This window comes from Gorilla gorilla, chromosome 23 (genome assembly GCF_029281585.2).
Source record: "Gorilla gorilla gorilla isolate KB3781 chromosome 23, NHGRI_mGorGor1-v2.1_pri, whole genome shotgun sequence".
NCBI lineage: Eukaryota > Metazoa > Chordata > Mammalia > Primates > Hominidae > Gorilla > Gorilla gorilla.
Window position 1 is genome coordinate 34913113 of NC_086018.1, and position 27995 is coordinate 34941107.

Below are 27995 nucleotides of genomic sequence, written 5' to 3' on the forward strand. Positions count from 1 at the left end.
ATGACATCAACATAAATAGGAAACGTGGGAGGCTCACTCTGCCTAGAGGCTCCAGAAGAAGACTGGTCTCTCCCACCACACAGAGGTATGGCCCGGCGTCCAGGAGCAGGGCTGAGGGGTGGGGTCAGAGCAGGGGGGAATGTGGGGAGTCCAGGATGGAAAAGGACAGGGGGAGCCTGGGGGGCGTCCTGTGGGTAGCTGTGCCCTGGGGACTTGGAGGAGTTAGGGCTTGGCCTCTTGGGATGACCTGAGCCCAGACTCCTAGGGCGGCCAGTGGGTGGGGAGGCAGCCAGGGGTGCCAAGCTGCTTGGGTGTTGTAGGAGAGCTCTGGGGAGGACTCAGCCTCGCTAGCGGGATCTGGTTGGTCCTGGTGGGAAGGACGCCTAGTGGGGTGAAGAGAGCTCAGGCCTGGGAGTCAGGCACCTATAGTCTGTCTTCGCTTTGTCACTAAGATGCTGGTGGTAGTGAGAGCACCCCCTGTACACCCTGGGCTTCTGTCTCTTCATCTGTGGAATGGGGAGCATGGATAGTCCCTGACATCTTGGTTTACAAAGAGAGAGAACGCATGCTCGTGTGTTTGCCTGTGTGTGCATTTGTGTGTGTGCCTGTGTGTGTATGTGCATGTGCGGATGTCTGGGAATGCAGGAGTGCAAAGAGACTAAGAGGCAGAGGGTGAAACCTGGAAGCTTGCTGCGCTGAGGCCCAGAGCTGGGTGCGGTGTGGCTTGAGAAGCTCACTTTAAACTTGAGAAAGAGCCCAGCACTTTGCCCAGAGACATACCAGGCACTATCCAGCAATCTCTCTCTCTCTCTCTCTCTCTCTCTCTCTCTCTCTCTCTCTCTCTCTCTCAGTCTCTCTCTCTGTCTGTCTGTCTTTTTAGTTATGACACTCTGCCCTGCTGATTTGGGTTGCTGATTTGGGTTGGGGCCCAGGTGTGTGTGTTCTGTACCCAAGTATGCTGGCTGGGTGGGTGGGTATCTGGGGTGCCTGCTTCAGGGTGTGTGCAGGTGTGTGTACTGGCCCTGAGAATGAAAGGGCAGGTATTTCACTGGGACCTTGTCAGACAGGTGCTAGCGACAAGCTGCATATGTGCAATTTTTAGTCTTCAAAAACCCTGCTGTTATATTTTTGTACAGCCCAATTCTAATTTTTTTCTATCATCTTTCCTGCTTTGTAATCATTTTATAATGAGTAAACATTTCCTATTAGCTTTTGGTCACCCTTTTTCTCATCCAGCAGTTTTATTTATATTGTTCCAGTATACAGATATACCAACACCACAGGATAATTCATGAGTTGTATAAGGAATGTGTTTAATGCTAAACAAGCAACTACACAGAAACCTGCCTTCATGAAAATTAGAATAATCTAGAATTATGTAGCACAAGAGACAAAGTCCCCAGCAATTTCTTTTCCCTAGTTCCATAGCTTATTCTTTTCACCACATGTATTCTTCCAGAACATTTTCTAAGCATGATACAAGCATATAGTTTTTCTTTTCCTGTTTGTTTTTTGTTTTGTTTTGTTTTGTTTTTGTGACAGAGTTTTACTCTTGTCGCCCAGGCTGGAATGCAGTGGTGCAATCTCGGCTCACTGCAACCTCCGCCTCCCGGGTTCAGGTGATTCTCCTGCCTCAGCCTCCTGAGTAGCCGGGATTACAGGCATGCGCCACCACACCTGGCTAATTTTTGTATTTTTAGTAGAGACAGGGTTTCACCATGTTGGCCAGGCTGGTCTCGAACTCCTGACCTCAGATGATCCGCCTGTCTCAGCCTCCCAAAATGCTGGGATTACAGGCTTGAGCCACTGTGCCAGGCTGGTAGTTTTTCTTTTTACAGAAATGGGATTATTTTATATATATATATATATATATATATATACCTAATTTTTTCACTTAATATTGTATTTTGGAATATTTCCAAATTTCTACAATAATACATACAGATTTAACTCGTTAAGTAACCCTAAGAAATATGTGGCATTTATTAGGCTGGGTACACCACAATTCATCTAATCTCACGTTGATCGACACCTAGATTTTTCTAATTTTTCCACATCTATGAAAGTGTTTCTGTAGCCTAAATTACTAAATGCAGAATTGCTGTGCAGAGGTTGTGCGTTAGAAATTGTAATAGGTATTGTCAAATCAGCCTCAAAGTAGCTGAGCTAAGCTGACGTCCCCAAGGTAGTGCATAAAGGGGCCAATTTACCTTTAGAGAAATTATCAGTCTTCTAATTTTGTCCAGTATTATGTATGGAAATTCTCAATGTTGCGTGATTTTTTTCTTTCCCTGATTATGGGTGAAGTTGTACATTTTCTATATGTGGATTGGCCATTTGGATTTCATTTATGATGAACGTGGAAAAATTTTTGTTCCTCTCCTGTTGAATTCTCTTTTACATCTTAACTTTTGGAGTGACTCAATTATTACGTGTATTAATAATCCATTTATATATGTTGAAAATATATTCTCCCAGGTTATGCCTTATCTTTTTCTTTACCATGTTTAAGATGTCTTATGTCATATAAAAATGTTTTCATTGTTAAGTCAAACCCGTCATTACTTTTTACTTTATGGTTTCTGATTTTGGTGTCTTGTAAACCTCTAAGATCACAGGTGTCTTGTAAACCTCTTTTTACTTTATGGTTTCTGGTTTGGTGTCTTGTAAACCTCTAAGATTACAGAAAGAGTTTTAATAATTTTACTATTTTGGTTTTGACTTTGAGATTTTTAGCCCACCTAGAATTTAGAGAAGTGAGTAATGTGTAAAGTAACTTTTAAAAATAATTACCATCTAATTGTCTTAACATTGCTAATTATGAGTGTGTGATTTCTCCTCTCTTCAATGATTTGAAGTGCCCCTATTACATCCTAGGCTTCTATACGTACTTTGTTATTTTCTTTATTGTTTTCTGTTCCATTTGGCTGTCACTACATTCCTTATTATTTTTCTAGCAAATGGAGCAAGTCTCTCATCTCTGGTTTGTTATAATTTAGAATCAGTTTGCCAAGGCCGGGCGCAGTGGCTCATGCCTATAATCCCAGCACTTTGGGAGGCTGAGGCAGGCAGATCCCTTGAAGTCGGAAGTTCGAGACCAGCCTGGCCAACACGGTGAAACCCCATGTCTACTAAAAATACGAAAAATTAGCCGGGCTTGGTGGTGTACACCTGTAATCCCAGCTACTTGGGACGCTGAAGTGGGAGAACTGCTTGAACCCAGGAGGCAAAGTTTGCAGTGAGCCGAGATCACACCACTGCACTCCAGCCTCGGCAACAGAGTGAGACTCCAGCTCAAAAATAAAAATAAAAATCAGTTTGCCAAGCCCATTAAATTCCTTTTCGGAATTTTCATGTTGATTGCATTGAATTTAGAGATTATCTGAGGGACATTGACCACTGGAAGTAAAGACAATAGTGAGAGCCTCCTGTGTGAGGCTTTGACAGGAGGACACTAACGTGCCCCCTTGACTCTGTCATCGCCTTTGGTTTCTGGCAGACTTTCAGTGATGCCAACGTTTCCTCCACTGCTTCATTTGCCAGGGTTTGTTTGTTCATTTAACCAGAAATGTCTTGTTTATTATTAAATATTTAGGAGTGTCTGTCAAGATCAGCTTATCCTTTTTTCCCTTTTAATCTGTTCATCTGTTTGTTTGAATCATAAATAGGTTTCTTAAGGGTTCTCCTTCCATGTATGGAGTACCCTCTACTTGGCCATGATGTCTTCTTCATTTAAAAGTCTTTGTCAGGTTGACCTATGAAATTGTTTTTGTCTGGAGTGAATTTGTATTTTGCTTCCCCCCCACCCCCAGTTTTTATCCCTGCCATTCAATTTCTTCATGAGCTTGGAAATGTAATATGTGCATGTTTATTTTGAGTAAGAAGGTGTTTGGTTTTTCTCTTCTCTTTTCTCTCTCTTCCTTTCTCTGTCCCTCCCACCCCTTCTCTGTCATCCTCCTGTCCCCATGCTTACTCTTCATTCTTAGTGATTTTTATTCTTTACTTTTTAGGGATTTAAAATGTATTGAACTTATATTTTCTGGGTCGGGCACAGTGGCTCACGCCTGTAATCCCAGCACTTTGGGAGGCCAAGGTGGGCAGATCACTTGAGGCCAGGAGTTTGAGACCAACCTGGCCAACATGGTGAAACCAAGCCTCTACTAAAGATACAAAAACTAGCCAGGCGTGGTGGTGCATGCCTGTAATCCCAGCTACTCGGGAGGCTAAGTCACAAGAGTCACTTGAACCCCAGAGGCAGAGATTGCAGTGAGCCGAGATCATGCCATTGCACTCCAGCCTGGGTGATGGAGTGAGATTCTGTCTCAAAAAAAAAAAAAAATAGTATTTTTTTTTAAAGAAACCATATTTGCTACCAGCATTTGGGTTTATTTACCACATATATGATCTTCCAAAACAAGAGGAGATCTTTAGCAAGTTTTCAGTTCTCTTCCACTCTCCACCCCAGCCTCACAGCCAACTCCCACGTTAAAATCATCTGAGTTTTAGTTCAATATTCTTCTTTACTTATCTGTAAGTGTTACTGGTTTCTTTACCTCAGTATTTCAGCTTTCTTGGATTTTTTTTTCCTGAAATATAACCTAGAGTAATTTCTTTCAGAAAAGATCTGAAGAACTTTCTTTGTCCTTACATACCCAAAATTTTTTGTGTCCTTTAAATGTCAAAGAAAACTTGGCATTTTGTGATTCTAGGTTTAAGTATAATTTTCCCTTGGTATTTTCAAGACATCTATTTAAAGTTCAGAGTCTCTTATGTGAAATCTTTAGCCAATCTGACCCTTGTTGCATTCAAAGTATCCTATTTGTTTTCTTCTGGAAGCATTTCTAGAATCATCCTCATATTCTAGCAAGAGGAAAAGTTTACCAGTGAGAACTGGGCATGGCTTTATTAAAAGGAATCTTGGGAGTTAACCCTGATCTCTGTCCCCTACTACAAAACCCCATTGTAGTAGCCTCCCTCCTTGAATACAGATTCCTTACTGTCTTTAAAAAATATTTTTAAAAGGAGTCTTGTTCTTTATTGAGTGGCCTGTTGTCTCCTTGAAAGCCCTGTGAAGCTTTCCCCATTTGCTGTTGTATCTGTTTGGCTGCACATGGAAAATCCCTAAGCAACAGTGGCTTAACAACATAGAAGTTTCTTTTTCCCAGCATATAAAAGATGCCCAGAGGTAGCAGTTTCAGGATAGTATGGTTGCTCCAGAGTGAGAGTGAGAATCCAGCTTCCTCTCTTTCTGTTGCATCATCTTCACATATGGCTTCCATCCTCAAGGTAACCTCATGGTCCAAAATAGCTGCTGAAGCTCCAGCTATCACCTCCAAGTTGCAGGCTGGAAGAAGGAAGAAAGACAGAGGGACAAAAATGAACCCCTCCCACCTAAGTCAACTGCCATTGAGCAGCCTTTTTTGGAAGACATACACAATGTTTCTATTCTCATCTCCTTGGATCACGTTTAGTCACTTGACTGCACCTAGTGGCAACGGAGTATAGGAAGGAAATAGACCTTTTTATTCTGTGTAGCAATGAACTCAGCTAAAACCTTGGCTTCTGCTGCCAGGAGGAAAGGGACACGGTCTTCCACTGTCTTTCAGACTAGGTAGCTGACACTGCCTGCCATACCTGCTCTTAGTTCTCTCCACCCCCTGCTTCTGAATGCTGGAATTTTTGAATTTCTTTCCCAAACCTAAAGTTTTCTCTAAGACTTTTCATCTCCTTGACTATTTGCTCTATTTTATATATCTATCTTTTTCATTTGTAGTATCCATTCTGTGGTTTGGCCCACTATTGATTGTTGTTGTTGTTTTTTGTTTGTTTGTTTGAGACAGAGTCTCAGGCTGGAGTGCCATGGCAACGGTCTCAGCTCACTGCAACCTCCGCCTCCCAGGTTCAAGCAATTCTCCTGCCTCAGCCTCCAGAATAGTTGGGATTACAGACGTGCGCCACCATGGCCAGCTATTTTTTTTTTTTTTTTTGGCGTTTTTAGTAGAGACGGGGTTCTACCATGTTGGCCAGGCTGGTCTCAAACTCCTGACCTCAAGTAATCTGCCCGCCTTGGCCTCCCAAAGTGCTGGGATTACAGGCATGAGCCACCGCGCCCAGCCTTTGATCGATTTTTTTTTAAATTATGGATCTCATATCTTCAAATTCCAAGAACTCTGTTCTTTGCATAGAAGTGTCTTCTTTTAAATGGCTACGATTCTCAAATCTCCCTGAGGATGCTGATTTAGATGTCTTCATGTACTCTTTTATTTTTGCTGTATCTGTGCATGTCTGTAGAAGTGTCTGCTGGGTTAGCATACGTCAGAATAGATGTGCGCTGTTTTGACATTTGGGAAATTGAATCACTATTGGCACAGAGGTCAGGGACAGAGTCTGGAGGCAGCCCACTGCGGGCTCGAATCTCAACCTGTTGCTTACCAACCGTGTGACTGTCGACCAATTACATAACATCCCACCCCTGTTTTCTCATCTACAAAGTGGAGCTTCTAGTGGTAACCCATACATAGATGTATTCATATCCGTAAAACCTTTTGAATAATGCCTGGCTCATGGAAAACACTGCAATATCGTCAGCCACTATCATGAATTCTCTCTGTGTATGTGAGTATTGTTTGTGCTCTTTGATGATATTGATTTGTTTTAACCTTTTACAGTAAAGGACACTAACCTGTCCTCCATAATTCTGGTTGGTATGGTCTATATGTTGAAGTGCACCCAAGTTTATGTTGCAACCTAATCCCCAATGTGAGAATATCTGGAGGTAGTGCCTGTGGCACCCTATAAAATACCCCAGCGAGCTCCCTTGCATATTCCATGTGAGATTACAGAGAGAAGACTGTGAGGAACAGGCCCTCACCAGATATTGAATCTGCCCGCACCTTGATCTTGAACTTCCCTGCCTCCAGAACTATGAGAAATAAACTTTGTTACTAGTAAGCCACTCCATCTATGGTATGTTGTTACAGTAGCCTAACGGATGAGTACATTGGTGCAAAGATTTTCTGTTTGCACTCCGTCCTTTCCTTTTATGGTTCAGTCAGTTTGACAAATTACAGAAGATTTCACTTTTATGTACTTCTGCCAGCCTTTGTCTCTGTGATGTCTCCTATGCTTTTAAGCTTAAAGAGTTCAAAGGCATTCACTCCTCTGGTTTGCAGCTTTCATAGGATGTAACATTTTACATTTAAATTTATAATTAACTTGTTATTTGGGGAATGGTGTGAAATGGGGTTTTAGATAGGCATTTTTATGTTGTTAATCAATGATTTTAGCATTTTTTAAATTGAATATTTCATCACTTCACATTGATTCCTGATTCCTTCTCAGTCTGGGGTCAAGTAGAGTTTGTTTCCAGCCAGAATGTCCATTGATAGATTCTGTGTGTGTGTATGTGTGTCTGTGCATGTATCTGTATATGTGTGTGTATGTCTGTGTGTAGATGGTATATGCGAGTGTGTATGTGTGTGTGTGTTGTGCGTGTGTGTATGTGTGTCTGTGTATGTGTGTGCCTCTGTGTGTGAATTTGTGTGTATGTGTGAATGTGTGTGCATGTTTGTGTGTATATGTGTATATATGTGTATATACATGTATGTATCTGTGTTGTTCGTGTGTGTATGTGTGTCTGTGTCTCTGTGTGTGTTTGTATGTGTGTGTGCATGTTTGTGTGTGTATATGTGTGTATATTGTATGTATCTGTGTGTGTCTGTGTCTGCCTATGTGTGTGTGTCTGTGTGTGCGTTTGTGTGTATACATGTGGGTATGTGTGTGCATGTTTTGTGTGTACGTGTATATATGTATGTATCTGTGTGTGTCTGTGAGTGTGTTGTGCATGTGTGTGCCTGCATGTGTCCGTGTGTTTGTGTGTGTGTGTGTGTGTTTGCGTGGGCATCTTGAGTGAAGCTTCCAACAATCTAACAGAAGAAAAGGAGCCACACTTGTCTGTTCTGCTCTCTTGGGTACTTCCCAGACCAGTGAAATGAAAGGGAGGAAACCCCCGGCCTCCGAGGAGAAAAGGGAACTGGCAAGCAGAGGGTGGGGGGGATGACGGTAAAAGGAGCAGGAGTGGGGAGAGCACAGGCCCTGTGGAATTGAGGACATGTGTGTGTACATGTGTTCATGTCCAGGGGATGACACTGTGGCATCCAACAGCCGTGGACCAGCAGCCCACGGGGAGCTTAGTAGGAGTCAAATCCTAGGCCCCCGTCTCAGCTGCTCTGCTCTCTAGCGCATTGTGCAGTGGTAGGTGTCAGTGATCCAAGTGGGGACCCAGTCCCTCAGGCCACACAGCGCATGTCCATTGCCTTCATGCCGCAGGAGACTGAGGGGTCATGCATGAGGGCCACTTCTCTGGGTTGTCCCCACAACACGGGCGGTGTCCCTGGGACACGTGGAAGGGGAGGGGCAGCTCACTGCTGACATCTCCTTCTGCAGGCCTGGAGGAGGCAGAGGCCAGGAGGGAGAGGTCCCAAGAGGCTGTGAAATGGGTCTGGCCTGGCTCCCAGCTGGGCAGGAACACAGGACTTCAGGACACTAAGGACCCTGTCACGCCTATGGCCAGCACCCACCAGTGCTGGTGCCTGCCTGTCCAGAGCTGACCAGGGAGATGGTGCTGGCCCAGGGGCTGCTCTCCATGGCCCTGCTGGCCCTGTGCTGGGAGCGCAGCCTGGCAGGGGCAGAAGGTGAGTCCCGTGGCTCCCACCCACTTCCCTGTCCCTGTCCTCACTGCTGCACCCTGGGGGAGGGCCGCAGCCTATCCCCAGGATCCTGCCCGCCAACCCTCCTCCTGCTCCCCTCCCTCTGTCTCTCCCCCTGGCCTTCCCTGGGCCTCCCCCGCTTCCCTCCTCCTGCACATTCCTGCTCATCCTGTCCTGGAAAGTCCAGCTGAGCGTGTCTGGCTTCCTTGCCCACATTTCTCAGGGCGGCACTCCCGGCCCCCAGGCTCCAGGATGGCTGCTCTGGCCGTTTCCCTGCCCCTCCTTCCCCAGCAGACTCTCTGTGCCTCAGTGGTTCCCACCTCCGGGACTTTGCTCCTGCAGGGCCTTGGCTGGGGTTCTCTCCCTGCTTCAGCCGCTAGCACCCTCCTTGTGCCTGAAGCCCGCACTGGGATGCTCCTGGGCTCTTGAGGTGAAACAGCCCCTCCCAAGGGCTCCCAGAGACCTGGCTTCTGTGATAATGCTGGGACCACAGTCCCCTTAACAAATACCAGGCTCCTGAGGACGGGGACTAGAGAGGAGGGGGAGGGTGCAGGGTAGAACTCTGCCACGCTGCATCCCAGTGCTGAGTGTGTGCCCCCTCCCAGGCTGCACAGTCGGTCCAGGGGCCAGGCCTGTGCTTGATGCATGTCCCTGTCCTGGGGTTGGGGGAGGGGACCGTGCCCAGGAACAGCACACTGCGGAGGCCCAGAAAGCGTGCTGAGAACCAACAGAATATCGTGCTTCTGCCAGGAGAGGAGGGTCCGCAACCAGGAGCCCACCCCGGCAGACATGAACACATGTACATGTGCCTGGCCACCTGGTGCCTCTGCAGGGACCTGGGAGACCCCTCCCCAGAGCTGGGCATCCCAAAGCAGCTGGGGGTGATGGTGACAAGGGTCCCTGCAGGAAAGAGAGGTGACCCCCTTCTACCCCTCTTGTCAGAAACCATCCCGCTGCAGACCCTGCGCTGCTACAACGACTACACCAGCCACATCACCTGCAGGTGGGCAGACACCCAGGATGCCCAGCGGCTCGTCAACGTGACCCTCATTCGCCGGGTGAATGAGTGAGTGATGCTGGGTGCAGGGGCCACGGGCAGGGGCTACGACATCCCCTGTGCCTGGCATGGGGCGGCAGTGTAGAGAGGGACCTGTCTGGTCAGCCTCGGGGTGGGAGTGGACAGAGGACAGAGGAGGAGGGAGGCCCTGCAAGAGCTGCTGCTCTGCCAGGCACCTGCGAGGCCGGGTGCTGCCGTCTGACCTGGGGTTTCTGCGGAGTGCCTCCTACAGTGATGTTGTTGATTATGGTGGTGGTGACAATGGTGAAAATCTTCTCTTGTTTCATCACAATTTAACACAATTGCCCCACATGACCTATCTTAGTTCCTCCTCACTGTGAGGTGGGCAGGGCCAGGCCACGAAGCCCCAGCTGTGCCACTGCCTGCCTGTCCAGAGTAGACCAGGGAGAGATGGCGCTGGCCTGGGAGTTCACAGATGGGAAAACTGAGGCCCTGGAGGTGAGGTGCCAGCCCTGGCCACGGGGTAGGCAGTGGCAGAGCAAGCTGTGTGGACGTGTCTGGGACGGGGCTCTGCGCTCTGCCAGGACCCCCTCCGTATGTGGGCTGCCACCTCTCCCAACCAAGCTCTCCTGGGCACGTGCCACAAGGGAAGGGGACCAGAATTGCTCTGGAGTCTTGGCCAGGGTCTAAATCAGCCATAAATTAAATAATTAAATAGCTGGAACCGGAGAGGCAGATGACAACCCATTGGAGGTCACCCCAGCGTTGGGGGGTGGGGCCGGCTCTGCCACCCTCACCCCTCCACCGCCTTCAGTTCTCCAGGGCGCCTCTGTCAGACCTTCTCCATTCTCCTCAAAGACCATCCTGCCCCTCCCTGTGACCTGCTTCCTGCTGCTCTGACACAACAGGGGACCAGGGAGAAGCTCCCCACCCACCCCACACTCACACTCCCCACCCCCTTTGCCCACCGCCGGGGCCTGGGCCTGGACCAGGGCTCCTGTCTAAGGCCTGAGACACGATGCTGTCTGGTCCTGTTGCTCAGGAACATCACGGCCCCCAAGTCCCCACTCTGCCCTGTGCCACCCACCATGCCCTCTCCCAGGATCTTTCCCAATTGCCTTGCAAACCTGCCCCAACCCCCTCTCAGATGCCCACAGGAGTGCAGTGCCTGGGCATCTCCTGACCTGGCAACCCTGTGGCCCCTCTTTCTCTGCTTCCTTTGACAGCAGCATTCCCTAAAGAGTTGTCCACATTCACCACGTCCAGTGTCTTTCCAGCCATTTCCTCCTGGGCCCACTCCCCTAGGATGCTGCCCCTACCAGGCCACCCAAACTGCTCCGGTCCAAGTCAGCAAATGTCCCAGGGAGCAGGATCTCATGATGGGGCCTCCACCTTCTTCCTACTTGACCAGGGGCAGCCCCTGACAAGGAGGACCACTGTGGCCTCCCTGCAGTTTCTCTTGCACCTGACTCTGCCCACAGCTCACCCAGTGCCCCCGGGGCCCTGCCCACCCTCCTCTTTCTCCTTGTCTGCTGCCTCCTGATGGCGAGACGCCCAGGCCCAGTCCATGGACCTCCTCTCTGCTGTATCCACTCTGCAGAGACCCCCTCAGGCCCCTGGGGCATCTCCCAAAGGTGACCTCAAGCCCACAATTCCCCTAAGCTCCAGCCCTCCAGGCGTACTGGCCTCTCCACCTGTCACTTAGACAACAGGCGTCTCCGACTCCAAACGTCCTCAACCAAAGTCCCGCTCTCACCCAAGCTGCACTGCTGCCTCTGTCTTCCCCATCTCCCTTTCTAAATGGGAGCTCCTAGTGGCTCAAGCTAAATAACAGGGAGGATTTTGTTTTGTTTTTAAGTCTCTTTTGCCACCATTCCTTCCTGACTGCTACATCCCTCCACCAGCAAATGCTGCCAACCTTATCTCAAGCAGAACACGAATCTCACCCACGCCAGCCTGACCACCCTGTTGCACGCCACTTCTTGTCACCTGAACATTCCAGAAGCCTCCTAACTGGGCTCCCTGCTTCCAACATTGCCACATTCCCACCTCAGTCTATTCACAACCGAGGACCCTCAGGAATCCTTTCAAAGCGTTCATCAAAATCTACAACACCTCTGCTCATGACTGTTTCCCACTCACTCGCAGTGAGATCCGATCCCATCATGTAGATGGAGGGGTCTCCTAGACCTCCCTATTACACGCTCTACTCCCTGGGCACTGGTTTTAGGCCAAGCCACGCAGCCCACCAAACTCTGCCTGCCCCAGGGCCTTTGCACGTGCTATTCCCATTTCCTGAAATCCTCACAATTTGCACAGTCCCTCCTTCGATGCCTTTAACATTCTGCCCCCAGGTCACCTCCTTAGAGAAGCCTGCTTGTCCCATATTTCAAATTGCCTCCCTGGCCCAGCCCTTCCTCCCTCCTCACCTGCTTCTTGCTTTATTTTTCCACATGAAGTTCTCTCCACTGCACACGCTACACACTTTGTTCCATGCGGGTCCCCTTCTCCCAGGATGGCAGCTCCGTGGGCAGGATTTTTGTGTGTTTTATCACTGCTGGCCCCTGATTCTGAACAGAGCCAGGCATGTGGTGAGCACTCAAGGAACCTTTCATGAGTCAGTGATACCCATACACCCTGGGCTAAGCCGTGTCCTCTCCCAACAGGGACCTTCTGGAGCCAGTGTCCTGTGACCTCAGTGATGACATGCCCTGGTCAGCCTGCCCCCATCCCCGCTGCGTGCCCAGGAGATGTGTCATTCCCTGCCAGAGTTTTGTCGTCACTGACGTTGACTACTTCTCATTCCAACCAGACAGGCCTCTGGGCACCCGGCTCACCGTCACTCTGACCCAGCATGGTGAGGGGCTGGGGGCCCTGCCCGGGGCTTGGTTTCCTGTGTGGACCGGGGGGGGGGCACCAGGGGTGGTCCAGGGAGTCTTCAAGGCAGAAGGCTGTGGCTTGGGGTTGGGTGAGGGTTTCTTGAGGGATGAGGGTATGGTCTGGTTACATGGAGACTTCAGAGCAGGGACTGTGAGAGGGGCCCCTGACAAAGGCTTCTCCCATGCCCCTGGCTGCTACCACCTCCCACTAAGCCATGGGCTTCCAGCACTGCAGGCTTGTCTTGAAGAAAACCGTTCTCACCACTCACTTAGAAACCTACCAAGTTAGAAAACTCTGTCCGCTTAGTTGTTTCATCTCATCTCTGAAGCAACCCATTTCCTGAATGTGGCCCTTGAGGCCCAGGAGGTCAGATGCCTCCTCTGAAGTCCCACAGCTGAGCAGTAATGACACAGATGGGTCAGCCTTCCTGGGGGCTTCCTGCATGGTAGACAGGGAGCTTGTCTCCTCCCTGCCCTGGAGGAGGGGCCCCGGTGTGGGCCGAAATCCCACAGTGGTCCATGAAGCCATCTGTGGTCTAGGGTGGGGTAGATGATCATTTTAGGTAGTTAGGTTTTATTTGCCTCTATATTAGAAAGAAATATAACCTGCACTTCGAAGTCCTGGATTCAAGGAAATGATTGCTTAGAATGAAGCTAAACCTAAAAAGGGACACGTTTTATGAAAGTTTTTGTTGACGTGGCAAAAACCCATGCTGGTGGCCGGCTGGTAGGAGGTACTGCAGGCTGTCATTGGAGTCTCAGAACCACGGCAGGCTTGGTGCTGTTATTGGTGCCTTTGGCTGCTGCTGAAATGGAGACAGAGGGAGGTGACTAGTCCAAGGCCTCTCTACTGCTGCTGGCAGAGCTGAGATCCAGTGCAGGATGGTCTGAGTCCCTGGTCCTAACCACCGAGCCACCTGGTGCTCTTTGCAAGGGTCACACGGAAGGGGCTCTGACCATGGCTTCCTGCCCTTTTTTGCCACAACATCATAAAGCCACTGCCAGAGGAGGGGATCAGTTAGGCCACCAGGAATCCATCAGAAGCAACGTTTCCACACGTGGGTTTGATGGACACGAGAGTCCCTTCCTTCCCGAATGGAGCTCAGGGGGCCCAGGCTGGAGGGAGGGGAAACACTGTATGCCGTCCACCGTGAGAACTTACTGACAGTGGCGGCTGGGTGCCTCATGCAGGGGGTAAAGGGCAGGGCCCCCGGGAGATCAGAACAGGCTTCCCAGAGGGAAGAGCTTTGCAACTCAGATCTGAAGGGTGGACAGGAGGGGAGGGCAGTAAGAGCCTCTCTGGCAGGGTAACAGCTGTGCAGAGGCTGGGGGATCAGAAGGGCATGGGCGGCTGGGGAACCTGCTCACCATTGTGTCCAGGGAGCATCGGCTTCAAGGGCTGGACAGCGGTGGGAAGAAGCAGGAGACACAGGCAAGGACCTGTCCCTGGAGAGGCTTCTGTCTCCTGCAGTCTCAGGTAGAGGGGACCCTCTAGGCATGGAGAGCACTGAGGGGAAATGACATGATCAGATGTGGATGTGAGAATGCTGGGGACAGGGGACTTACAGGGTAGATTGGAGGAGCAGGAGTTGGGAAAGAAGTTGAAATTCAGGATGTGAACTAAAGCACTCATTCCTAGAGATGATGAGGACACAACTGGCTGGGAGATGGGGACATGAGGACATGCAAATCATAGTTCAGATATACACAAAATTCATTCATTCAACCTTCTTTCCTTGAGCGCCTACATAAGCCAACAAAGCAGTCAACAAACCAGCCAGCAACCCTGCCCTTGGAGCTTACAGCCTGGAAACAAGGAAGGTTTCTGGGGCGATGGAGACAACTTAGATATAGGGAGAGAAGTGTGGCCCTTGGCCTCCTGGAGCCTGTGTTGAGTAGCGAGGTAGGGTCCAGCCTAATGCAGATTAGCAATGAATGAAGGATGCTGGGAGGTACTGGGCAGGTGACAGGCATGCATCTGATCTGCTCTGAGTCTCCATATTTGGAGACCTTGCACATTTTACTTCCTCTGTGAGTTTCTCTGTCTGTGAAATGAGCTGGTGAACTAAACCTCTTGAGTTGGCTGAGCAGGTCTCTCATGGGGCTCCCAGTCTGTGCAGTTTGTGGCAGCTTCCGAGAGGGCCCTGCCGGGAAGAACTCCCCCTCCATGACAGCCTCGGGGGCTGGGAGTGCAGTGACCCATGAGGGACGCCTGTCCTGGCTGTGGGTGAGGAGGGGCGGTTCCCCTGCTGTGTGTCTGCCATTCTGGGTTGATGATTCCTGACATTCTCTAGCATGCCATAGCCCATGTCCAGCAGAGAGCACTTACATCCTATGTGTGAGGATGTTTTTGTTTGAAAGCCATCCCTCAGCAAGCAGACACCAGAAACCAGAAATCAGGCGCCATGTCTTCATTCTGCATTTTCTTGAACAACCCAGAGTTCCCAGGAGATAGATGCTTGCCTTGTGGCTGCAAGGATTTCATGAGAAGCCCCAAAGTTGCCTACGCGTATTTGTTCATTCATTCACTCATTCACCTTGCCCCATAATTCACTAAGAAGCCGCATCTCAGCCTGGAGATAGGGAAGGGGGTCAGGACCAATCCCACCCACCCCCATCTCCTCACACCTTAGGGGAGGCAGACACAGAAACATAGGAATCCCTCATCTGTGGTAAGGCCCTGGTGGAGGGAATTCCACTGAGCTATGGCGAAATGAGAGAAGGAATGAGGGATTCCGCCTGGAGATGCAGATCCGAGGATGTTCCTAGAGCCGGAGGCATTTGCCCCGGGCATTGACAACAGGAGGGACCCCGGGCAGGAGGAAGGGAGCTTGGACAGCAGGAGGGGGAGGCCTCTGAACCGCAGGCCCCTCTGCTGGCAGGAGCCACCCAGGCCACAGCGTAGGCAGTGGGGAGCCTCAAGACAGAGGAGGCTCCAATGAGTTTCCTCGCCAGCGCTTTTTATGGAGTTCGGGTCACGTGCGCGTTGCAATCTGCACGGCTTTCCATTGCTTTCATGTTGAAACCCTACAGTTTTGCAGATGAAGGGCTGAGGCTCACAGAGGAAACGGGTCTTGCTCGAGGTCCCTCAGCTGCTGGGGGCAGGGGTGGCCTGGAACCCCCTGTGTCCACACAAAAGGCCATGCAGGCCCTGACTGCCCCCCCAGCGGTCCAGCCCTTAGGTGCCCTTCACTTCCTCCCCTCCAGTCCAGCCTCCTGAGCCCAGGGACCTGCAGATCAGCACCGACCAGGACCACTTCCTGTTGACCTGGAGTGTGGCCCTTGGGGGTCCCCAGAGCCACTGGTTGTCCCAGGGGGATCTGGAATTTGAGGTGGTCTACAAGCGGCTTCAGGACTCTTGGGAGGTAGGAACCACGGCCAGCTCTGCCCCAGCCCGAAGGGATGGGCGGCACCCCTCCTCCAGCACCCACTGTCTCCTGACAGGACGCAGCCATCCTCCTCTCCAACACCTCCCAGGCCACCCTGGGGCCAGAGCACCTCATGCCCAGCAGCACCTACGTGGCCCGAGTTCGGACCCGCCTGGCCCCAGGCTCTCGGCTCTCAGGACGTCCCAGCAAGTGGAGCCCAGAGGTTTGCTGGGACTCCCAGCCAGGTAATGTTGCCAGAGCCCATGAAATGCCCCATGGTGGGAGGGCGGGCTCATCAGGAGCTCCTGGCACAGCAGGGTTCCTGGGCTCCACCTGGGGGCTTCCCGGATCTCCTGCTGCCATCTTTCCAGTAGCGTCCCTGGGCCGTCCCACCTCTACTGTGACCACTGACCAGTAGGACCCTGCATCTGTTCACTTTGGGTTTCCAGTCTTCTGCACGTTCTCTGCCAATGGCAATTACAATAATAACGACAATAGTGCTATTAGCAGCTGTGTGTTAATGGAGGCTGCAGGATGCTCAGGGCTTACCCACATTTTTCTGTTCAATCCCCAAACACTGAAACTTAGATACTATTTCCATTCTCCCGGGAGGGTGTGCGGGTGCACAGAACTCTCTCTCTCTCGGAGCTGTTGGACACACAGCTGGCAGGTTCAGGCTGAAGTTTCAGCCCTGGTCTTTTGGCCCCAGAGCTCGTGACCTCTGTGTGATGAATCACACAGTGGGCACCCACTGAGAGCTATGGGAGGGATGAATGAGGGAGTACATGAGGACCTGTCTCCACCCCAGGGGATGAGGCCCAGCCCCAGAACCTGCAGTGCTTCTTTGATGGGGCTGCCGTGCTCAGCTGCTCCTGGGAGGTGAGGAAGGAGGTGGCCAGCTCGGTCTCCTTTGGCCTATTCTACAAGCCCAGCCCGGATGCAGGGTGAGCGTCTTTTTTCTCCGTCCCCTCCCCTCCTCTTGGCCTTGCTGTCTCCAAGCTTCCTCCTGTCCCTGAGGCCCCAGCAGAAGCCACAGCCCACCCCAAGCTCTCCTCCCTCCCGTGTGCCCTCTCTCTCCCTGCCCTCAGCTCTGCTGTGCTCCTCAGGGAGGAAGAGTGCTCCCCAGTGCTGAGGGAGGAGCTCAGCAGCCTCCACACCAGGCACCACTGCCAGATTCCTGTGCCCGACCCCGCAACCCACGGCCAATACATCATCTCTGTTCAGCCAAGGAGGGCAGAGAAACACATAAAGAGTTCAGTGAACAGTGAGTTTGCTCCTAGCCCGCTGTGGGGATGGTCTGGGACCAGCACACCCTCATTGTGTAACCTGATCAGTTCAGGGTTCCTCCTGGCCCCGTCTTCATGTTTGTCACTTTCAAAGAGATGCAGTCCAGTGACCAAAAGTGAACAGAGAAGCAATGAAACCACGACGGCAGTGGCCAAAAACAGGAGCAGATCTTTAAAACCTCTGATCTCTTGTCCTTTTCTTCTGCTTCCCTCTCCTATCCTGCAGCTCTCCAAATCTCCACTGCTAACCACACCCTCCTGGTCCGGTCACCAAAACCTTCCCTTTCATTCCTCATTGGATTTTCCTCTTTCTGATATCCGAAATTCCCCACCGACTGATATTCTATCTTTAATGTAATTGATCTATGATGTACTTTTCAACTGGAGCCTGTGGTGTGTACAAATAGTGTTGATCCTTGGAGGTTAACATCCCTCGTTTCTGTGATGTAACAAGGACCCCAGTGCAATGGAGCCTCTCACGTTGTTTCATGATGACCAAGTTCTTCCATCCAGTCTTTAGCATATGTGAAGGGCAGAGGCCAATTTGTCTTAATTACCTGGGTTTGAATTTATCATTAACTCTCTTGGGATCCTCACTGGAAAAAGGAATTCTGATTGTTCAAATGCACAGGATATATTAAAGGCCTCATATAATGCCTGGCACATAAGAGACCTCAGCAAATTACGGGCATTCATATTATGTTTATACAGTGAAGGCATCAAGGTTATAAGCATTCTCTTTTTTCTTTTGGGTAGACTGAAGTTCAGAGAGGTTGAGTGGCTTACTTAAAGTTGCACAGCTATTAGTAGGCAGATCAAGATTAGAGTTCAGAACTTCTCACTCCCTGCCCAGTTTCTGCTTTCTTTACCCTTTGCCTCTTTCAACTTGTGGGTCTGCCGGCCAGGTGGGAGGTGCTGTCTGCAAAGGGCTTCCCTTTCTCTTTGGCCACTATCTGGCTGGGGAGAGGCCTCACCTAGATGTTGTTGAAGGCCTGTTACAGCCGCTTTATTGGGGATTTTCCGGCGATGAGAACATGTGAATGTCCTGGCCTTTAGTCAACTCCCTACACCTCTGAGAGCCCGTCACACTGGTGGGATTGCAATCTTTGCCTCTACCACTGCTTAGCTGCCTTTCCTTAGGGCAAGTTACTTAATGGTTCTGTGACTCAGTTTCCCTGTTTGTGAAAAGTGAAGGTTAATAGTACCCACCATATAGGGCTGTTAGAATGGAGTGGAATAATTCATGTAGAATAAGGATGTATAACAGTGGCTAAAACATAGTCAGGCTGGGCGCAGTGGCTCACACCTGTAATCCCAGCACTTTGGGAGGCCAAGGCATGTGGATCACGTGAGGTCAGGAGCTCAAGACCAGCCTGGCCAACATGGTGAAACCCCGTCTCCACTGAAAATACAAAAATTAGCTGGGCTTGGTGGCGGGTGCCTGTAATCCCAGCTACTTGGGAGGCTGAGGCAGGAGAATCACTTGAACCCATGAGGCAGAGGTTGCAGTTAGCCAAGATCACACCACTGCACTCCAGCCTGGGCAACAGAGTGAGACTCCGTCTCAAAAAAAAAAAAAAAAAAATAGCCAGTTGACTAGAATAGAACCAACTAACAGTGGTTTTATTTTTACTGCAAAAAATAAAAATAAAAATAGGAGTAGTGCAAGCATTGGGCCACATCACTACAAAACAAGTGTATCTCAGCATCTCCCACGAGAATACCACTCAGGTCAAAACATGATATAGTGAAGTGGGGATGAAAAGGATCCAACCATGGGCAGAACCTGGGGTCTGGTGCCAGTGGAGACAGCACCAGTGTCTAGCATGAGACACGGGGAATGTTCCGTTGGAGGGTGGGTGTGATGACTCTCCTAAAAGTTTCCCTCCCTCCAGTCCAGATGGCCCCTCCATCCCTCAACGTGACCAAGGATGGAGACAGCTACAGCCTGCGCTGGGAAACAATGAAAATGCGATACGAACACATAGACCACACATTTGAGATCCAGTACAGGAAAGACACGGCCACGTGGAAGGTGAGGGCCTTTGCCCGGGGAGGGGAGAAACACTGGGGAGGGCGGGAGAGGGGAAAGCAGCCAGAGGCGTTCCACCTGCAAGGCATCGGGCCCTTGGCAGGTGACCAGTGAGAGGTAGCCACTGGGACGTGGTGATCACTAGGCTGTGTGGTCAGCAGGTCACTGTCCTGTCTCTTGGTGAAGTAACTGAGGTTCGGAAAAGTGGCGTGGCTTGGCCAACATGAACAGCTGACCCTGAATTCCCAGGCAACAGAAGACCCTCTGGGCAGGGAGGGGTTGAAAGGCCACTGGGAAGAAGGTTTTCAAAAGTCATGAAAGTTTGGGGTTATTTCCTCAGAGGAATCTCATCTGGACACACATGGAGGCACAGACAGAGCTGCTTCTAATGAGTCGGGGGTGCGCCCAGGCCAGGGCTCAGTCCCCTGCCTCCACAGAGCCCAGAACAGAAACCACAGGACCAACCCCACACCTTCAGTCTAGAAATGGGGCAACTGAGGCTAGGAAGGAGGTGGGCCAGTGGTGGAGCCAGGAGCGGGCCCTGGGGTCCTGAACCCCCATTCTCAGGGTCCAGAGTCCAGTCGGCCTGCACTGCATTCCTGAAAAGGCCACAATATGGGTGCAGGCTGCCCCAGAAGGGCTGGGAGCTGAGAAGGCTCAAAATAGGGTGGGACAGGTGGCTTCAGGGTTCTGGGCCTCAGTGTTGTCAATGTCAGGGGCTGCACTGACAGGTGGAGTCCCCGGTGCCATCCGAAGTGCTGTCCCTGGGTGGGCCCTCAGGGAGGATCCACGGTGGTGAGAGAGAAGCCGCAGCAGGCCTGGGGTATGGCAGGAGCTAGGAGCCAGTGAAGCCGAGGGTCCAGGTGGGAGGGATTTGCAGCTGCTCCCACTGGCACCGGGCCAGGCCTCACCCTCGGCGCCAACCCACAGGACAGCAAGACGGAGACCCTCCAGAACGCCCACAGCATGGCCCTACCAGCCCTGGAGCCCTCCACCAGGTACTGGGCCAGGGTGAGGGTCAGGACCTTCCGCACCGGCTACAATGGGATCTGGAGCGAGTGGAGTGACGCGCGCTCCTGGGACACCGAGTCGGGTAGGTGAAGGCTGGAGTCCAGAGCTTCTGGCCAGGACCAGCTCATAGTTTCTCACTGCCAGAAAATCCCCAATGCAGCAGCCGTAGCAGGCCTGCAACAGCTTGTAGGTGAGCCGTCTCCCCGATTAGATGGTGGCCAAAGAGAAAGGGAAGGCTTTTGCAGACAGCACCTCCCACCTGGTCATCAGACCCACAAGCTGCAAGAGGCAAAGGGTAAAGCAGGCAGAAACTGGGCATGGAGTCAGAAGTTCTCCACCCACTCTTCATGAGACAGCACAGCTGGGCAGAGGATGCCACATCTCTGGGTGGGCACAGAGATGTGGGGCTCCAGACCCCATTCCACTCAGGCCTCCTTCCCCCCCTTGGACCACTAGTCGTTGGAAAGTGACACCTGGTGTTCAGTACAGACTGCAAGTGAGGACTTGAGGGCGCAGAGGAGAGCAGGTCTCGTGATCGCTCCTCCTTTAAACTGGGACTTAGGCTTCTGTTAATATGGCCCTTGGTTTCTTAGCTTTTGGGACTACCAAGTTTTTGTGGTTGCTCAGCCCGAGTTTCCTGTTACCATGGAAGCAAGAAAATCTAGAGCCACAGACTGGGTCCTTGGATTGGAAGGTTTTGCTGTGATTCCTTCATCTTCCCACCTCCCTGCACTTGCTGCGTGCACTGACCCCTCACCTTTCACCATAGTGACCACCAGGCAACTCCCGTAGAACAAGACAAGTCCAAGGGGTGGTTTCAGAGAGAGTAAGGATACAGGAGATACTGGGAGCAACCCAAGTCCCCAGCCAGGCTTGGTAGTGGCAGGGGCCCAGGGAGAGGGCCACAACCAGGTAGAAAGGAGGCTGGACCAATGGGCCCAAGAGAGGAGGAAGAGGGGAGTCCTGGAGGAACCTGGCCTGGGAGCTCAGGGCTGGGCAGCAGGAGGGATCAGGGGCCTCTGGAGGGGCCTTTGCTCCTGCTGGAGCCTCTGCCAGTATGCCTTTCCCCATCTCCACCTCTAATCCTTCCTATTACTGGAGGCCCAGCTAATATGCCACCTCCTTCAGGAAGTCCCCTGTGATTGCCATGAACAGTGGTTGTTGCCCTCCCTGTACCACCTCCTGTGCTATAGATTCTGGAAAGGATCTGACCCTCCTGTGTCCTCCCAGCACTTTGAACACTGTGGGGGTTCAGACCAATGCCCTTCCCAGCATGGATCTGGCCTCTCTCCCCTAATCCCCCAAGGCAGTAAGTTCCAGAGCCCTGGGCCTGCACAGAGCGGGGTCTTAGGGAATACTGCACCAACCCCACTCCCTGCCCTGAGGTCGATTTCCCGCCCAGATGCTGACATTCCTCTTTCTCCCCGGCTGCTGGAAGTGCTGCCTATGTGGGTACTGGCCCTCGTCGTGATCTTCGTCACCATCACTGTGCTCCTGGCCCTCCGCTTCTGTGGCATCTACGGGTACAGGTGAGGGGACTCTGTGGGGCTGGAGGTGGTAGCCGAGACCCCAGAGGGCACCAGGGAATCCCACCCAGCTCCCTCCAGGCCCTGCTCTGCCACTCGCTTCCTGGGCCTCAGTTTCCCCTCTGGGCATGAGCATGGGAGCAGCTGGCCCTGAGGTCTCTGATGGCTGTCACCTCTGTGGTGTCTTCCAGGCTGCGCAGAAAGTGGGAGGAGAAGATCCCCAACCCCAGCAAGAGCCACCTGTTCCAGGTAGGAACCTGCTGCGAGGGGCGGAGTGGGGGCTTCTCTGTTCCTGCCTCTCTTGTCTCTGTCCCCACCTCCTCCTTCCCTTCCTGTGGGCTTTGGGTGGTAGGGATGTAGGTGGACTGGGCTTTGGGAGCTTTGGGAGTGGGGCCAGCACTTGGAAATTCATTCCCGGGATTCCCTGGAGTGCCCACACCTGGCCCTGCCTGCCGGGGCTCTGCATGGAGCCCAGTGGAGAGAATTAAGTGTGGGGATGCCTGGGACAGGGTGGGCTCACAGAGGGGGTTCCTGCTACAAGGATGGATGGGGTGTCAGGAGACAGAAGGGCTCCCCAAGGACAAGATACCTGGGCTGAGCTTTGAGGGTCCCAGTGGTGCCTGGTGGCAAAAGTTGCTCTGGCTCAGGGCATCTTGAGGGTGGAGACAGAAACCCTTCAGGAAGGGAGCTGAAGGGGTGAGTCAGGAGGCTGGGGGCCATGTTGGGAGGCTGAGATGACCATGGGGAAGACACCAGCGTGTGGGTGATGGGAGCTGTATAGTCAGGCAGGCAGGGCCAGCTTTGCCTGTGGAGGGGTCTCTTGGCTGGTGTGGAGGAGAAATGGGGGTGAGCATGGAGACAGGCACTCCAGGTTAGAAAAATCACAGGAAAAGGGCCCTGTCCTCAGGTAGCAGGGACATGGGGGAAGTCCCAGCCCCTCTCTGGGCCTCACTTTGCTGGTGTCAAAAGGCCGTGGCCAGTCCTGAAGAAGTGGAGATTCTTCTCTTGTCTGGGGGCTCCTTGAATCCTCCTGCACCCCTGTCACCCTCTGCCTTGCCCCCACCTCGGACCTCCTGATGCTCACCGGCCCAAATGTCTCTGCTCTTGCAGAACGGGAGCGCAGAGCTTTGGCCCCCAGGCAGCATGTCGGCCTTCACCAGCAGAAGTCCCCCACACCAGGGGCTGTGGGGCAGCCACTTCCCTGAGCTGGAGGGGTGAGTGGGCTCGTGGATCACTCCTGACCTTTGGGGATCATACGGGGGGCTGACTCCATTGTGGAAATCAGGGACTCAAGTGAGGCTGCCTGTGGCTCACTGTGAAGGGATCCAAGGGAGCTGGTTTGCACTAAAGCAGGAGGCACCTGGGGGGGATGTGAGGAAGAACTTCCTCTTTCCAGGCAAGGAAGTGCCAGACAAGGGGAGTGACCGGAAGTGAAAGAGGGAAACAGATGGCCTTCCCCTCCCTGGCTGCCTCAGAGGCGTCACACAGCAGAGGCCTCATGGGGTAGCTGGGGCTGCAGACTCCCGGGAACTCAGTGCCTGAGCCGGCAGCTGACCACCAACTTGGCAGGGAGAAGGGGGTGGCATGGTTGATAGAATGATGGAAGGGTTGCCCAGTGCACAGGCTGGGCATGAGCCTGGTGCTGAAGGAGGATGGACTTTAAGGTCAAAAGGGAGAGGGTACCAGCCTTGCGGAGGAAGACCTTGAGCTCAGCATGGAGGATGGAGCTCCTGAGCCACGGAAAGACTGAATCCATGTCCCATGTCCTTCTCTGGGGCCCCTGCTCCCTCAACCCTGTCCCGTTCAGGTTCTCTCTGTGAGATCTGGGGGACATCAGGGCTTCCAGAGAACCATCTCCACCCCACCAAGACCCTTGTGCCTGAGCCGAATCATCTGCCCAGGGTGGTCCCAACTCTTCTGCCCATGTTCTTCCCACAGGGTGTTCCCTGTAGGATTCAGGGACAGCGAGGTGTCACCTCTCACCATAGAGGACCCCAAGCATGTCTGTGATCCACCGTCTGGGCCTGACACGACTCCAGCTACCTCAGATCTACCCACAGAGCAGCCCCCCAGCCCCCAGCCAGGCCCGCCTGCCGCCTCCCACACACCTGAGAAACAGGCTTCCAGCTTTGACTTCAATGGGCCCTACCTGGGGCCGCCCCACAGCCGCTCCCTGCCTGACATCCTGGGCCAGCCGGAGCCCCCACAGGAGGGTGGGAGCCAGAAGTCCCCACCTCCAGGGTCCCTGGAGTACCTGTGTCTGCCTGCTGGGGGGCAGGTGCAACTGGTCCCTTTGGCCCAGGCGATGGGACCGGGACAGGCCGTGGAAGTGGAGAGGAGGCCGAGCCAGGGGGCTGCAGGGAGCCCCTCCCTGGAGTCCGGGGGAGGCCCTGCCCCTCCTGCTCTTGGGCCAAGGGTGGGAGGACAGGACCAAAAGGACAGCCCTGTGGCTATACCCATGAGCTCTGGGGACAGTGAGGACCCTGGAGTGGCCTCTGGTTATGTCTCCTCTGCAGACCTGGTATTCACCCCACACTCAGGGGCCTCATCTGTCTCCCTAGTTCCCTCTCTGGGCCTCCCCTCAGACCAGACCCCCAGCTTATGTCCTGGGCTGGCCAGTGGACCCCCTGGAGCCCCAGGCCCTGTGAAGTCAGGGTTTGAGGGCTATGTGGAGCTCCCTCCAATTGAGGGCCAGTCCCCCAGGTCACCAAGGAACAATCCTGTCCCCCCTGAGGCCAGAAGCCCTGTCCTGAACCCAGGGGAACACCGGGCAGATGTGTCCCCAACATCCCCACAGCCCGAGGGCCTCCTTGTCCTGCAGCAAGTGGGCGACTATTGCTTCCTCCCCGGCCTGGGGCCCGGCCCTCTCTCGCTCCGGAGTAAACCTTCTTCCCCGGGACCCTGTCCTGAGATCAGGGACCTAGACCAGGCTTTTCAAGTCAAGAAGCCCCCAGGCCAGGCTGTGCCCCAGGTGCCCGTCATTCAGCTCTTCAAAGCCCTGAAGCAGCAGGACTACCTGTCTCTGCCCCCTTGGGAGGTCAACAAGCCTGGGGAGGTGTGTTGAGACCCGCAGACCTCGACAGGCAAGGGGATGGAGAGGGCTTGCCTTCCCTCCCGCCTGACCTTCCTCAGTCATTTCTGCAAAGCCAAGGGGCAGCCTCTTGTCAAGGTAGCTAGAGGCCTGGGAAAGGAGATAGCCTTGCTCCGGTCCCCTTGACCTTCAGCAAATCACTTGTCTCCCTGCGCTCACACAGACACACACACACACACACACACGTACATGCACACATTTTCCCTGTCAGGTTAACTTATTTGTAGGTTCTGAATTATTAGAACTTTCTAGATATACTCATTCCATCTCCCCCTCATTTTTTTAATCAGGTTTCCTTGCTTTTGCCATTTTTCTTCCTTCTTTTTTCACTGATTTATTATGAGGGTGGGGCTGAGGCCTGAGCTGAGCCTTATCAGACTGAGACGCGGCTGGTTGCGTTGAGGACTTGTGTGGGCTGCCTGTCCCTGGCAGTCGCTGATGCACATGACATGATTCTCATCTGGGTGCAGAGGTGGGAGGCACCAGGTGGGCACCCATGGGGGTTAGGGCTTGGAAGAGTGGCACAGGACTGGGCACGCTCAGTGAGGCTCAGGGAATTCAGACTAGCCTCGATTGTCACTCCGAGAAATGGGCATGGTATTGGGGTGGGGGGCACTGCAAGGGACGCACATGAGAGACTGTTTGGGAGCTTCTGGGGAGCCCTGCTAGTTGTCTCAGTGATGTCTGTGGGACCTCCAGTCCCTTGAGACCCCACGTCATGTAGAGAAGCTAACGGCCCAAGTGGTGGGCAGGCTGGTGGGACCTGGGGAACATCAGGAGAGGAGTCCAGAGCCCACGTCTACTGCAGAAAAGTCAGGGGAAACTGCCAAACAAAGAAAAATGCCCCAAAGGCATATATGCTTTAGGGCCTTTGGTCCAAATGGCCCGGGTGGCCACTCTTCCAGATAGACCAGGCAACTCTCCCTCCCACCGGCCACAGATGAGGGCTGCTGATCTATTCCTGGGCCCGCACCAGGGATTATGGTTCTTTTAAATCTTTGCCTTTCAGATACAGGAAAAATAATGGCATTAATTTGCTTTAATTTGCATTATTTTAGTTATCCAGTTTGCACATATTTTTATAGGTATCTTAGGCATCGATTGGTATTTTTTAACTGGGCCAAGCCCATTAAGGTCTTTCTTCTGCTGGATGCTATCATTTTCTGATTAAGTCTTTTTGACTATTGACATACAGTCTTTCGCGGATGGTGGAGTGTTTTTCCCCCAAATCTGTAGTTTGCCTTATAATGTTGTATATGAGGTTTTATGGTGTATGCATGTGAATGCTTCTGTAATGTCAAATAGATCCCTAGTAAACTCCTTCTTCAATTTTACTGTCAGATTTACAAAGGTCCTCCCATTGCAAAGCAGTGTTTGTCCTAATTTATATATTGTTTTTCTAGTTCACTTTGTGTTTCCAACTTTTCATGTAAAATTTTAATTATTTTTGAATGTGTGGATGTGAGACGGAGGTGCCTTTTGGTACTGAAATTCTTTTTCCATGTACCTGAAGTGTTACTTTTGTGATATAGGAAATCCTCGTATATATACTTTATCGGTCCCTAGGCTTCCTATTTTGTTACCTTGCTTTCTCTATGGCATCCACCATTTTGATTGTTCTACTTTTATGATATGTTTTCATAAGTGGTTAAGCAAGTGTTCTCGTTACTTTTGCTCTTAAATCCCTATTCATTACAGCAATGATGGTGGTCAAAGAAAATGATAAACAGCTTGAATGTTCAATGGTCCTGAAATACATAACAACATTTTAGTACATTGTAAAGTAGAATCCTCTGTTCATAATGAACAAGATGAACCAATGTGGATTAGAAAGAAGTCTGAGATATTAATTCCAAAATATCCAGACATTGTTAAAGGGAAAAAATTGCAATAAAATATTTGTAACATAAAACAAAGTGAAACCCTGATTTTGTGTGTGCATGTTGGTGTAGTTGGAGGAAGGGGTTGCTCTTTGAAACCTCAATTGCTATTGTAAGTGATACAGCTCCAGTGACTGGAGGAACACCAGGGTCCTTAGTCTTGCGCCAATTTAAATAAAATGACACGGAAACACATGGAGTGGTTTTAAGGAGTGGAGAGTTTAACAGGCAAGAAAGAAGGAAGACGCTCCCCTGTACAGAGACAGAGGGAGGGGGGATCCAAAGCTGAGAGAGGAAACCCTGAGTGCCACAGAAATAAGCCAGTTATATGAGGAGGCTAGAGAAGGCAGTATCGGATTTGCATAGGGCTCAGGGGATTGGTTTGACCAGGCATGTCATTCATGTAACCCTGAAAAACCTGGCCCTTTCACCCTAGCATTTTAATATGCAAATGCAGGGCGCCATGATGTTCTATACAGGTGGGACTATGTGGGGGCGGCCATATTGCCAGGCAAACATGGGGACAAGGAAAAGATGGCGGGAATTCCCATGTTTGGGTGGACCCAGTTTCTAACGGTCTGCATTTGCATATCAAAGGTTGCCAGCCTGACTCTAAGAGCCGGGGCTTTCCTGCTAGACAAGAAATGTTTTTTGGAGCTGCTTTTAAAACAGAAATGAAAACTTCCCAAGGACCCCTTTTCCTCTTTATCTGCCTCAAATAATTTTTTAATAATTCCTATAACATAAGGAAATGAATTCTGCTAAACAGAAGGGCCTTTGGTCTTTGGGGCACTACAGTCGGTACATGATGGCGTGTGGAACACCATGCAATGGAGGGAGGCACAGGGCACTCCTGGGAAAATCCAGGAGGGATGAGGGAAGAGGAAAGACAGTGAGGAAAAGGAGGATAAAGAACACACTTTTAAAAAAATCGTTCATTATTATCTGAAATTCCAACATAACTGAACGTCCTGTATTTGATCCCTAGTCATGAGAGTGAAAAACTAAATAGAGACTGAGTTCCCCATACAAATAACTGAGAGTGATCAAGAGCTTATTCCTGGCAGGCCCCATTTGAGTGACCTCTAAGACCAATTCATTTAGATACTATGGAAGTGGAAGATACTATCTTTATCATTTTTGTCATTGAGGAAACTAAGGCACAGAGATGTCACACAACTTGCCCCAGGTCTGCC

General features: G+C 51.6%; 1 protein-coding gene across 3 annotated transcripts; it reads left to right on the forward strand.

The window, feature by feature from the left end:
* CSF2RB (colony stimulating factor 2 receptor subunit beta) lies at nucleotides 1-26831 on the forward strand. 3 transcript variants are annotated; one of them, XM_031005664.3, is made up of 14 exons: nucleotides 1-85; nucleotides 8446-8693; nucleotides 9651-9774; nucleotides 12393-12583; nucleotides 15813-15970; nucleotides 16050-16218; nucleotides 16782-16917; nucleotides 17062-17237; nucleotides 19155-19294; nucleotides 20222-20384; nucleotides 21741-21831; nucleotides 22020-22077; nucleotides 22939-23042; nucleotides 23767-26831. In XM_031005664.3, exons 2-14 carry the CDS (start codon nucleotides 8618-8620, stop codon nucleotides 24890-24892), a joined length of 2712 nt encoding a protein of 903 aa, XP_030861524.2. In that variant the 5' UTR covers nucleotides 1-85; nucleotides 8446-8617; the 3' UTR covers nucleotides 24893-26831. The 3 variants fall into 3 exon arrangements, with proteins under 3 accessions (XP_030861524.2, XP_030861525.2, XP_055230532.1); XM_031005665.3 differs by having other exon boundaries at nucleotides 17080-17237; XM_055374557.2 differs by lacking the exons at nucleotides 1-85; nucleotides 8446-8693; nucleotides 9651-9774 and adding an exon at nucleotides 10138-10224 and having other exon boundaries at nucleotides 23767-26825.
* Nucleotides 26832-27995: the final 1164 nt, after the last annotated feature.